General features: G+C 44.4%; 1 protein-coding gene across 1 annotated transcript; it reads left to right on the top strand.

The window, feature by feature from the left end:
* The first annotated feature begins 315 nt into the window (after positions 1-315).
* On the top strand, positions 316-12,901 carry NUP85 (nucleoporin 85). The gene is made up of 19 exons (XM_069799102.1): positions 316-470; positions 566-659; positions 751-913; positions 1,315-1,385; positions 1,919-1,962; positions 2,766-2,835; positions 3,768-3,889; positions 4,263-4,397; positions 4,992-5,114; positions 5,488-5,619; positions 6,025-6,131; positions 6,433-6,516; positions 7,120-7,185; positions 7,651-7,802; positions 7,895-8,012; positions 9,358-9,458; positions 11,262-11,413; positions 12,019-12,105; positions 12,712-12,901. Exons 1-19 carry the CDS (start codon positions 438-440, stop codon positions 12,811-12,813), a joined length of 1,956 nt encoding a protein of 651 aa, XP_069655203.1. The 5' UTR covers positions 316-437; the 3' UTR covers positions 12,814-12,901.
* The last annotated feature ends 359 nt before the right edge of the window (positions 12,902-13,260 follow it).

The following is a 13,260-nucleotide window of genomic DNA, read 5'->3' as shown; positions in this document are numbered from 1 at the left end:
GCAGCACCGACCCTCCCGGGGCAGCCACGGGGCTCCGGCGGCTCACCCGCGGTCGGCCTCAGGGAAGCGGCCGAGCCAGCTACGGGCGGGAGCGGAGCGGAGCCCGGCCTGCCCCGTCCCCGTCCCCGCCTGAGCGGCCGGCCTCGTCCCCCCGCTCCCGCCCCGGCGGGGCCTTCGGAGCGCGGCGGCGCTTCCGGGGCGAGCGGCCGGCGCCTGCCCCGAACGGGCGGAGACCCGCCGCTCGCCTTTCCTTTACCCCGGCCGGCGTCTCAGCCCCGGCCGAGCAGCGGCGCGGAGAAGGGCCGGAGCGCGGCGGGGCTGCGGGGCGAGGCGGGCGGCGGCGCGGGCAGCGCAGGCAGCGGCGCGGGCAGCCGCGGCGGGGCCTCCCCGCGCGCCGGCAGGCGGGAGGCGGTGAGGGGAGCGCGGCCGCCGCCGCCATGGAGGAGCTGGACGCGGAGCCACCGCTGATGGTGCGAGGCCGGGGAGGGCAGGGGAGGCAGGGCAGGGCCGGGCGGGCGGGTGCGGGGGCCGCGGGCGCCTCTGACGGGCCGCCGTCCCCTCACAGGTGGTGCCGGGCGCGGACCCGTCCGCCAGGCAGCTGTGCTTCGCCTGGGGCCCCGCGGAGGTGCTGGTGTGCGAGACCCTCTTCGGCCGCAGAGGTGGGTCCCCGGCCCGGGGAGAGGGCGGGCAGGGCCGGGCCGGGCCGGGCCGGGCGCTTCTTGGCCGGGACGCTGACGGGCTGTGTTGCAGGTAGCGGGGAGGGAGGGCCGAGCTCCTCCCGCGTCTTCGTGGTCCGCAGGGATCAGGACATCTACATCCAGACGTTGCGGAAACTCTTCAACGAGTCCCACGGGATCTTCGTCGGCCTCCAGCGGAGCGAGGAGGAGCTGGCGGGGAAGTCGAGGAAAGCGCAGTGAGTGGATGGGGCGCGGGAAACCGCCGCCGTCGCTGCTCCTTCTCCAGCTGGGCAAACGCCTCTCACCTATAAGTGCCCCCAGCGAGGCGAATGCCGTTGACCAGGCTGCTTAGAGCTGCGGTAAGCAGCAGCAGTGCAGGGAAAAAATGACCGCTTTGGGGTAATTTTACAAAACGAGGCCCTGATCCTTCCAGTGACGGTGCTGACCAGCGCCCTTGCCTGCATATAGCCGGCGTGCGTACAACCACCGCACACAGCCCCGCTGATCCCCACTGGATTCACCCAGGTACCGGGGCTGCCTACTGCTGCGGAGAAACCTGCGAGGCTTTAGTGAACAATAGGCATGAGACTAAACCTCAAGCAGCTCTCTCTAACCGAAGCCTTTTTGTGTTTGGCAGATTGGTTCAAGTGAGTAAAAACTACCGATCGGTGATAAGAGCCTGTATGGAGGACATGCACCAGGCAGCTAGTAAGTTTGTTTGTTCTCTGACTGCAATAAAAGGAAATGCCATTTGTGATTATAAAAGTAGTACTTCAATTGTCTGTTATTGCAACTACTGTAAAATAGCATGCATAGATTTCAGTAATTACTAAGACTCCGCTTCCATCCGGGAGATTTCCAAGCTGGTTTGTAAATCTGGTCAGAAATTTTTTTTTTCCCCTCACTATGTTTTAACTGATTTTCTGGGGACTTGCAGCCTTTTCATATATCAGGTTGCAGTTTTATTGGAAACTGAGTCCAAATTAACAGCTTGCTCCCACCAAAAAGTGGGAGATTTTACTCTTCCCTTCCATCTGTGCCCTTGTAGCCATACCCAGATTTGCACAGGATTTACAAAAAAAAGTTAGGAAGTTTTATATAAAAGTTTGCTTTGCCATGTGTGTACTCACTTAGGTCTTTGCTTCATGAGTGAGCAGGCATTGTTGTCTTTATTTATGAGCCCAGAAAGGGCTGTGAAGGGTAAATATGTTACTCTTTGTCTTTCCTTATTCTTTCTTTAGTTTCAACCCGGGACCCTGCCCTGCACAGCCAGTATAGCACTCAGGTAATCTGCAGTCCTGTCATGTAGCCACAACTGAACATGAATCACTGGCTAGTAAATTCATCAAGACCAACACTGTGGCAGTAAGGCAGTTTAGATTTAACTCTGGCTTAGTACATTGGATGCGTTTTGTGACCAAGAATAAATGGGAATAAATAGTTGGCTCCTGTACTTCTAAAACAATAAGAAGATGACCAGCATCTGGATTCACTGCCATTTCTTAAACATATTTTCAGTATTATTAGGTGTGATGTTTTCTTGTCATCTTAAAGCCAGCTGTGGGCCAGTACTCGCCTGTCTGAAACTTTACCTCTCAAACACTCAGGTTCCAGTCAACTACATCTGAGCCTCATAGCAAGCTCTAGGTGTTCACTGTGAACTGTTGGACACTAGAAGTGTGTTATGGGAAGAGCACATTGCTCACAGTAGTTTTGTCCTATTAGCTGCACTGATGTTGCTTTATTGGCCTTTCTTTCTTTCTTTGCTGTTTGTATTGTTAAATCTTAGGAGAGCAAAAAGGCTGAAAATAACACTTTCTGTACTATTTAGTATTGCCCACTGATGACAGATTATCATTGCATTTCAATACACAAACAGCTTCAATATTTTCTAAGCTGAATGTGCGTAGAGAAGTTGCGGCCTGTTTCTGTCTTTTATTTGGTATCTCTGAAGTGTCAGTATGACACTTCTCTTGTCTGCAAGAACTGAGCTTAACTGATTGCTATGGACAGCAGATGCCTTTGTGTGGTTAAGAAAACCTAACTGGAACAATTACTAAATCTGAAGCATGGCCCTGCTTTTTTCAGGTTTCTATTCTCTCTGCAATGGAGCTGATCTGGAACCTGTGTGAGATTCTGTTTGTTGAAGCAGCTGCAGGTGAGCAGTAAACTGTCCTGATGTTAAGACTGAAGGGCTTTTTTTTTCATATTTATTTGTTTAAAATGTGTATAGTATCCATTGTGTCATATTTTAATATGTTTTAGAGATATAACAAGTGTCAACAAGCCTTTTAATACCTCTTCTGCCTCAGTAAATTGCCTTCTTCATGTTGAATTATGTCAAGCTATTAGATTTGCCTTCTTTTTCCCCTCATGTGTAGTTCACTACAATTTAAATTGTCTTTTTAACAGAAAGGTAGTGAAGAAGAGGGATATCAAAAGTTGTTGCCAATTTGACTTTTAAGCATAAACACATCTTTAAGTGTCAAATACGTTGATGCTAACATTTATGCATTCTCTGACGCAACTCCTTTAACTTTAGGATGCAATTTTTGAAGTCAGTTTGTTTACACCAGCATTTTAAAGTAGTAAATAATTTTTTAAGGAAATGGAATTATGCAAACAAATCTGCTACTTTCACAGTCCCAGAATTCAGAAGAGAGATTCACAAATTGTAGATTACTTAATCTGAAGAAAAACACCTAGTACCAGATTTCCTCCTCATATTCAGTTAATAATAACGAGCTGATGCTAAATTAAACAGAAACATTCTATGTGTCTTTTGGCATTGTGAGATTTATGATCTGAATCACTCACCTTTTGTTTCTTCAAGTAACTCATTAGGGTTTTCTGCTGGACTCCGCTGCTGTTCCGTCTAAAATTTCCCACACAAATCTGTCAGCAGCCTGGTGCTCCCACAGCCCAGCTACTTAAGGAACTCCATTCCTTCGTAATTTGAGTGTGGCAGATAGAAATCCCATCAGTAAACCTCATCTAATGATTGTCAAACCATTAAGGTTAGAAGCATGTAAAATAGCAGTTTGGGAACAAACAGTTGGGAACTAACAGTGAAATCTTCTCTGCATAAAGCTGGTCCCCTTCTGCTTCGCCTCCTTGACTGGGTTCGACTTCATGTCTGTGATGTGGACAACATGGTCCGTGAAGTTCTGAGCAGTGAAAATCCATCGAAACACGAGCTCTTCTGGAATGTGGTGAGTATAGTCACCTATAAGATTCTTAAACAATGATAATTCACACCTATGTATTTTGCCTTCCTCCTCCCCACTCAACACTAGACTACATCTTAGGAACTGATACCTAGGACACTGCTGCTGTCTGCCTATACAGGTTTTAAGATGAAGCCATTCAGAAGATCATCCTACCCCTCATTCCCATCCTTTCACTTTCATGCTCCATAGAGGTCAAGACTTACACTGTGTATTTGAATTAGCAGGGCCTACAGTTTAAGCATTTTAACTCCACTTAACTTGCCTAAATCATAAGTTAAAATTCCCCTCTGATACTCTTCCTGGGTATTTTGTAGCCTTGCACGGTGTGGTGCTCACAGACAGGTGGATTTTGCAGGTGGATGTCTTTGTGCTGCAAGGCCGAATGGATGAAGCACGGCACTTGCTCTCCAAGGAAGCCAGCGCCAATCCCGCGTCGGTGAACATGTACAAAATCTTGGATGACTTGATGAAGAAGATGCCCATGCCCAGTGTATGTACAAAGTGGATTTTTTTCATGCAGTTCCATTGGGAAAAGAGATAAGAGCGATGACAGTATTAGTCCAGTCTGTTTCATCTCTGCTGTGGCTCCTGTAACATCACAATTTGTTGACCATTAAAACATCTCAGTCTTAATCCTTCACAATAATAATATTTCTGTTCTTGAATTGCCCAAAAGACCCAACCATACAGGCAAAAACCTGTTAGGTGACAAACCAACACAGAAAGATAATTTTTGCAGCAGGATGCGTTATCCAGTTGTCTGAAACAGTTCCTGTTGAGAACTGTTCTCCTGTACAGAATATTTACTGAAGACTTTGCCAGCAAAATTCCCCTCTGCTGCAGTGATCTCCTTGTGGAGGAAAAATTGCAGCTGCATCATGGTAATCTTTCATGGGATGCTCTTAAGATCCTTTGCCTTATTTAGCTGGGTAAAGACACTTCAAATACACTTATAGGGCAAGGAAAAATTTGATGGTAGCCCTGTGTTTAGCTTTTTAGCATGAATGACTATGAGTTCAGCCCAAGCGCCTGTTGTAATTTGACTTGGTGTTTTCTTTATTTTATGTATCTTACCTCTGTTCAGCTTGGCAACACTCAGACACTGACCGAGATGGAGCTGAAATGGCAGCACTGGCATGAAGAATGTCAGCGGTATCTACAGGATGGAACTTTTGCGTCCAATTCCCACATGGAATCCATCTGCAAGGTGTGTTTTTGCTAGGAAGGAAGGAAACTGTGGACAAGTATTGGATCCATCCTTGTGTATTTCAGGAGCCTGTGTAGCCATAAGTAACTGTAATATGCTGGATGATCCGTTCATTAAATCAGGAGATTTCAAGCCAGTCTTTTGTACAGCGTTCTTTGTTTTGCAAGCCTGGGCAGATCATTTTCTCTTTGTGTCCAAGGCCATAAGGGGAAAATGAGGAAACTAGGCTCTGAAAAGGATCTTTGTTCTTTGTTATTTAATTTTGATTCAATTCTCAACTTGGCAAAATGGGAGTAATGCCTCTGAAGAGTTACAGTGCAGCTGTGTACATTGCTGAATTTGCAGAATTACTCCTATGCTTTTCTCCTGTTAGATCCTGCTGGGAGATGAGGATGCCATACTGGAGAAAAAGGAACTCATGACTACTTGGTACCACTTTCTGGTTACCCGACTCCTGTATTCCCATCCAACTGTGAAGCCAATGGAACTGCGGTTTTACGCACAGGCATGAAGTAGAATTATTTTTATATTCTCCACTGTTTCTTGCGCACAAGGGTTACTGTATTTAAAGAAGAACTTTGCGGGGCTTGACATCTTACAGCAACTACATACCTGTAAGATGTTTCCTAGAATTTGTAAGTGGACGGGGAGACTGACACAGTGGACAAATAATTGTTGAAGACGCAGTCTCTTCAGTGTCTAATGTTACCAGTCTTGTTCCTGCGAACTGTTTTCCCTGTTTCCTTATGCTAAAATAAGGAAAAACCTTTTTTTGTTCATGTGTTCAATTGCAGTGACCTATTATTTCCCATAAAATAACCTAAACGAGGCTGCTACATCCAAACAAATGTCTTTCTTTCACCATCTCACAACTTCTGCATTTATCCTGTCTTTTAATCTCATTCCACAGTCTAGTATGGACCTATTCCTGGGTGGAGAAAGCAGCCCTGAGCCTCTAGACACGATTTTAATGGCAGCCTTTGAATTTGAGATGCATCAAGTGATCAAGGAATGCAGGTTGAGTTTTAAGGTTTTTGATTCTCTAGTTCTACAGTATTGCTTCTGTGTGCATTTACTCCAATAGTATTTGGCTTAAAGGATATGGGTACAGCTCACCTGATAATCCTTTCAAAGAATTTTGCAAAAATACGTGAAGCAGGCAGCAATTAAAAGTATTCCATTAGGTCTGGAACATTGCAGCCAGATGTTATACTGTAATATAGCTTCTGTATTAGTAAGAAATGTCTGTGAAAAACCTGACACATTCCTTGGCAGTAGTAGGCTTAGGTTTTTTTTCTTTTGCTTGCTTCAAATACAGCATTGCCCTGAGCAACTGGTGGTTTGTGGCTCATCTGACTGACCTGCTGGATCACTGTAAACTCCTGCAATCTCACAATCTCTAGTAAGTTTTTATTTGCATTGATTATTCAGACATCCAGCAGCAAGGATGACTGAAATAGCATGTGGATTTTGGTTGAAAAGGAGCATACAGAAGATGGAGGATAAAGGTGCTGCATGTGCCTCTGAAGTTACAGGCAGTCCAGGTGCTCTGAGAAGCAGAAGCATTTGCTGACTGGATGAATCTGACATGCTCTTCAACAGTGCCTCAGTACAGTGTTAGGATTTAAAAAAAAAAAAAAGTAATTTTATCTGAAGTATAATCAAGGGTCCAAGTGTTTGTGATTATTGGGAATGGTGAGAAACCTATCTAAAAAGAGTTTCTGTACTTACATTCTGAATAAGTTTGAGCAATTGAATTTTGCTATCTGAATTGTCTTGAAGTTTCACTTTCTTGCAGTTATATTTGCTAAGTGCTGTAAATATTTGGCAGGTCTCCCCCAGGAGAAAGCTGACCTGCATGCTTAGGCCTGAGGTACAAAGCTTATTAAGATAGCCCATGAGAAAACATGCTGCATACGTTAAAAGTACTTGTGCAATAAAGCCAGCAGTTTTTTCCAATGAGGTGCCGATAGTAATGCCTGTTTCTTTTCTCTCTTCCCCCCAGTTTTGGTTCAAATATGCGTGAATTCCTTCTGCTAGAGTATGCTTCAGGACTCTTCTCCCATCACAGGTAGCAACTTTTTTTTACTCAGAGGATAGACTAACATCAAGGCAGCCAAAACAAGGAACTACATGTTAATGAAGTAAAAAGGCAAAACTTATAGAAGCCACTGTTAGGATTTCAGCAAAGGTGTCCCTAAGGGATTGTACAAAACTAGCATGTTTCCTTTCCTGAATGAAAGATAAAAGCTGTCTATTAGAACCCATCAAGTGTTTTGACCAGGGCAGAATTACTCCTTCCACTGTGGCTTTTTGGTACAGAGCAACTTGTACCAAAGCACTTGTGAGATGCAGGTATTCCGAAGTTGTATAATAGGCAGCTGGTATTTGGTAGAAAGTAAAAGCCATTTTTGGTCTGAATACTAAGTTAATCAGAGCTAACTCTTATTAATGCATACTCAGATTCTCCTTGTGGCTTTACTGTTGTGCTTATTTATGATTGGAATGCTTGATGATTTTTTTTTTCCCCTCTCAGCCTGTGGCAGCTGGGGGTAGATTATTTTGACCACTGTCCAGAATACGGCAGGGTATATTTGGAGCTTCATATTGAGCGGATACCTCTTAACACAGAACAGAAGGCCCTCAAAGTGCTGAGGATCTGCGAGCAGAGACAGATGCATGAACAAGGTGATTGATTTTTAAATCTCATTGTTTTGTAGAAATACAAGTGAAACTACTGAAACTAATTCTTTCCCTCTTCTCCTATGTTTTCTCCTAAGTTCGTAGCATCTGTAAAATCATGGCCATGAAGGCTCTGCGGAACAATCGCTTGGGCTCTGCCCTGTCGTGGAGCATCAGAGCTAAGGATGCGGCTTTTGCTACACTAATATCTGATCGGTGAGTCTGAGTCGGAAGCTCTCAGATGACTGCTGCTATAGTGGGGTGGTAGGAAGGGGAAAAGGCAGCCACTCTGCAATGGACCAGAAAAGATCCTTGCAGCAGGCAGATTGGGATTGTCTTTCCCTCAGTCCACGTACCTGCTTCTGGACTAGAAAATTACATCCTTGGGTGCTCTCATCTGCAATACCCCAGCTGTTTCTTTTCCACATTGTTTTACTTCATGAAATCTAGATAGAGGTGAAACAGACTGGCTTTATCTAACAGTCCAATCCTCTTAGACCTTGCTTTGATAAACATTTATTTTGGCAATATCTCTCTCATGCACTGCCCTTTCACTTGCTCCAATATGGCTCTATGATGGGCTGTACAGTGAACCAGGGAACTGATTTGGATGGAGGATAATTCCCTTCTGTGCTTTATTCAGATTATTTTTAACCAGTCTCCATACAAGTCAGTGGGAGCCACTTAAGCCACCATTTCTGCAAAAAATCTCAAGCCACAATTATATATAAAAAAGAGTAAAGTTTTATTGTGTCCCTGGTTTTGCATAAGCTTGTCACAGTATCTGACCTTGCATGGGTGGGAAGGTTGTTACAAAACTGAAGAGGGTGCTAACACTTAGCTTAGGCCTAGACAAAAGATATGGCAACTCTCATTATGCTTTTTAATCTAGCAATCCATGTCATGTATTTTTTTGCTAATTGGAAATAGGCAGGTACCAATCTCTTTGCATACTTAGAGTATAATTTTGAAATTACACTCTGGTTAGATGGCCAGGCAATACTCGATCTTCAGCAGTGAAAAAAGGGAGTATTAAGAGATTGCTGGTTTTTTTTTTTCATTTATTCTTTGAGGGAGTGGGAATCATTATGTTTCTTTCAACAGAAGGTGAAAGAAAACCATCACAGGAAGCAGCTCTGAAAACAGCAGCATAATGAAGGCAGTGACAAAACAGATGAAAAGTTTTTAGAATTGTTTTTGTTCCTACTGCTTATCAACTTTTTTACACAGCAGAAAAATAGAGCTTTTGTTATGACCTGGGAGTGTTCTTTATGCATCCACCAGCCTCAGCTTCCTGTGCTCCCTCCTTCACTTACTCCTTTTCAAGAATAGATCTCAACTACCACAAAATCTAGAAGAATAGTGTCTGTTAAACGCACATTACATCAGTTCATTTGGCACTCCCAGGAAATGTTTTGATGTCTTCTGAAACCCTCACAGGAGGTTGATTAAGATGTAACTCAGTTGTGTAGTAAGTTTTCTGGGAAGGGATTAGGAGATACAAAATGAATGTGGATGATGTTCTTCCCTCTAAGCTTTTATTGTTCTACTTTCTCCTTAGATTCCTTAAGGACTATTGTGAAAGGGGTTGCTTCTCTGACTTAGACCTCATTGATAATTTGGGACCATCCATGCTGCTTAGTGACCGGCTAACATTTCTTGGTGAGAAGTGTCTACAGTTTTCCTTCTGGTCTGTTATTTAGAACATAGCTAACTCCACAGAATTATTTGGATTTGTCTCTTCCTCCATCTGGCGACATTCTGTTTTAGTGATGAGGGGAAAGCAAATGACTGAAGGTGATTAGGGATGCAGCCTGCTTGCTACCAGGAGACTGCCTTTACCACTGCACTCACAGTAGGCTTCTGTTCTGCAGTGCTCTGAGCAGGATAGTCTTGAGTTCTGACATTTGTATGCTTCTCCTTTCTTAGTCTTTTTCCAGACTTTATCACTACCTAGGGAGACTTTGAAATATTAGCAAACGCAATCTGGAAGACCTTCGGAGGCTTCCTTGGAAGAGTAAACCACTGGTTTAAGTTACTTTGACAGTGTGATAGTTTTACTAACTACATAAAGGTCTCCAAAATCTGAACAACTTTTGTTGGTTCAGTATGCCAATTTCAAGCTCACTCAAACAAAAGATCTCTCCTTCCCTTTCACTATAGCAATTGTGCCAAATAACAGCGGAGGGCCTCCAGCGAGTTTCCTTCACATACCACAGCTTCCTTCTCCTGGCTGGCAGAGGTGTGGGCCGTGGTAACCTGCCCATCTGGCTGCAGCTGCTCTGTGGCCTTTGATTAATGGACCAAGACAGGAAATGGAGCTAAAGTGCACCTTTCTCTGGAGCTGTGGCAGTTAGTTAGCAAGCCCAATTACTGGAGCCAAAATCTAATAGGAATTGGGAACAGCTGTTGGCAATTGGACTGACTCCCTTCTGGCTGACAGCAGCATTACAGTGAAGGTGATCCTGAATTTGATCTGTTCCTGTTTGGTCCAAGCTTGCAAAACTGGAACTGTATTTCCTTCATTTAAACCTTATCCTAAATTAAGCTTAGAAGGTTAACTGTGACTTACCAAATCGGTAATCCCTCATCTCTCTGCATGCCCAGTGTCACCCAGTGACCCTTGCATCAGCCCCAAAGATTTGTAGTTTAGTTGTGTAACTGTGTTTATAAGCTACGTTTATAGAGAAATTACTTCCCTTTCTGCTTGTTATAAAAAGTCCTGAAAGGCCTGAAAATATTTCTGCTTGTTTTTCCTTTGGAGGTTTTAGAAACATCAGGTGCATTTTTGCTGGACAACTTTCACATGTCTCTATCTTGAGCTCAAGCATTAGTCAAAGGTGAATCTGAATGGGAATCATTACTTTCAGTATTTTGACAGTTTAGTGGATACAAACAAAGCCGCAGAATAAAACTCACTTTCATCCTCAGCCAGTTCTCACGTGCTGGATAGTGATGTAACTAATTCTTAGCAAAAGCAGAACTTTCCACATCAACAAAGATCTCGGTTTCCATTTAAACAATCAGAAACACAATGAAGCCTTTCAGACCTCCTGATACTCTGCAATATCAAAAAGAACATTCACTCCCTGGCCTCTCCCCTCCTGTTCCTGGTTTTCGCAGACGCCACCAGTCTCTCCAAGCCACTGGTGCTGTTGCTCACCCTGAAAACACTCAGCACCAGACAGTATCAGTTAGCAAACAGGCTGGTTCAAACAGTTAACCTCACCAAGAACAGTAACAGGTTTTTGGTTGCCTTTTCAGCCAGCCTGTATTTTAACCTTTCTTCATGCACAAGATTCCCATTCCCCCAGACTCAGCTGCTTTAGAGACTCATTTCAGATGGGGATAGTTCTACCACAGGCTTCATGGGAGCACACGGACCACCTAACATCCACTAGCCCAGGCCTGAGCAGGTCTGACAGACACTGACGCCTTTTACCCTTCACCAACACCCGTGCGTAGGCAAGTACCGAGAATTCCACCGGCTGTATGGGGAGAAGCGGTTCTCTGAAGCTGCCAAGTTGCTTTTGATGTTGATGACAGCTCACATTGCTCCTTGCTCCTTCTGGATGACCCTGCTGACAGATGCCCTTCCCCTGCTGGAGCAGAAAGAGGTGAGCACACTGGTCACGGGTGACAAAGCCCCCCACCCCATTTCTTTTCTTCCTGACAAGGTATGTGGAAGTGGTGACCCCCTTTCTGCCCCCAGGTTAGGACTTGCACTTGCAGTGCAAAAGAACTGTTTGTGGCAGTTCCAGAATTGCACAGCTATCCAAATGTCCTGTTGGTGGGAGCACACAGGACCCAGGATAGGATAATCAACTCTTAAGAAAACAGCAGCAGAATACGTACATACTGATAATTTAAGTACATGCTGCATCCAGTTCCTTCTGGTACTTGGCTTGAAGATTTTTCTACTGTGCTTCCTTCTTCTAAGCCCAGTTTTTGCTTTAAGATCCATCAAGAAAATGACAGTTTAGCAATTACAGACCCATACTGGATAAAGCCTAGAGCACCTGCTCTGACCTCATAGCTGGCCCTGTTTTGCACAGGAGGTGGCATTAGAGACCTCCCAAAGTCACTTCCAGTCTGCATTATCCTCTGATCCTGTGATTTAAAGGGTCAGAACAGATCTGTGGGAGTGCGGAAGCATTATCTTTTCAGACTGTGCGATGTCCTTAAACTTGATCATTTTCAGTGAATACTTCCATTTCCACAGGTCATATTTTCAGCAGAGCAGACTTACGAGTTGATGCGATGCCTGGAAGACCTGACAGCAGGGAAGTCGGATAAGCAGAAATTCCAGGTAGCTCCTGTTTTGAGGACAACTGGATAATGAATCAGTGGGTCTGTGGGGAAGGTCAGGGAAAGCAAGCTCTGAATTTATATTTCTCTGTGGGGGCAGAAAAGAGGGAGAGCCTGAGCTACTGAGGCTGGTATGTGTTAGTTTTAAAGGCCAGCCAAATGAGGCATCATCAAAAAATATTTAAATATACGCAAAACCAGTACAGGAGTATTTCCAGTCCTCACTGTGCTGCTGATTTGGATTGGACTGTGATGCTCTTCCAAGATAAATAATTGCAAATTACATGGGCAATGAAAAGCTGAGATGCTGCCATCTAACAGCTCAAGCTATGAAACGTTCCAGGCGCAGAACAGGGAGCCATTTGCTGCACATGCAAACCTCTACAGCTGCCAGAAAACGAAAAGGCTTGGCAATGCTGTCTTGTGTTGATCTAAAAAGTAGGAAATGTAGCTTTTGCTCTTCTTAGGAGGTACCTGTAACAGGTAAATACACACGTACTCTCCCTCTTAATGACCTGCATCCTTCCTTTCCAAAACCCAGAAAGAGAACCTATCACCAGCACATTACTGCGTGTAGTAGTCTAACCCAAACTGTGCTTGCTTTTAGGATGATGACGTCGAGACTATGAAAGTGGAAATGCTGAGACTTGCTCTTGCACGAAATCTTGCACGAGTCATCGTCAAAGAAGGCACATTGGAAGGATCTTGAAGATGGCAGAATGTGATTTTTCTCTTTGTCTGTGGCTTACTGTACATAAACCTGACTGCTTTTCTAAGAATAAATGTCTTGTTTTGCATATTGCGTGGCCGTTTGTTCTTGTCTTCCGTAAAGATAACTTCAGAAAAATGTAAATGTAACTTTTAAGAAGGAGCTGCATCAAAACGTTAAGGTTACTTGTTCTAACGTGGCTTGGCAACCCTCCCCTGGTAAAGTAAACCTCATTACCAATGGCGGCACTACCTTGGCTTTTTCAGTCACTTTGCCTCTAATAACCAGAACCGAAATTAAGCCCACCTTGTAAACGACTGGACTTTTAGAAAACAGCAACTTCTCCATTTTTGCTTAGTTTAGATGGTTTTGAGATGACGGGTGGGGTTTTAGGATTTCCAGAAACAGCACCGTACTCCACAAGCAGTCGTTAGTAAGGGCTATCCA

The sequence above is a fragment of the Haliaeetus albicilla genome, chromosome 12 (assembly GCF_947461875.1).
Source record: "Haliaeetus albicilla chromosome 12, bHalAlb1.1, whole genome shotgun sequence".
Taxonomy (NCBI): domain Eukaryota; kingdom Metazoa; phylum Chordata; class Aves; order Accipitriformes; family Accipitridae; genus Haliaeetus; species Haliaeetus albicilla.
The sequence above is the reverse complement of the archived record's forward strand: the minus strand, read 5'-3'. Positions and strand labels throughout refer to the sequence as shown.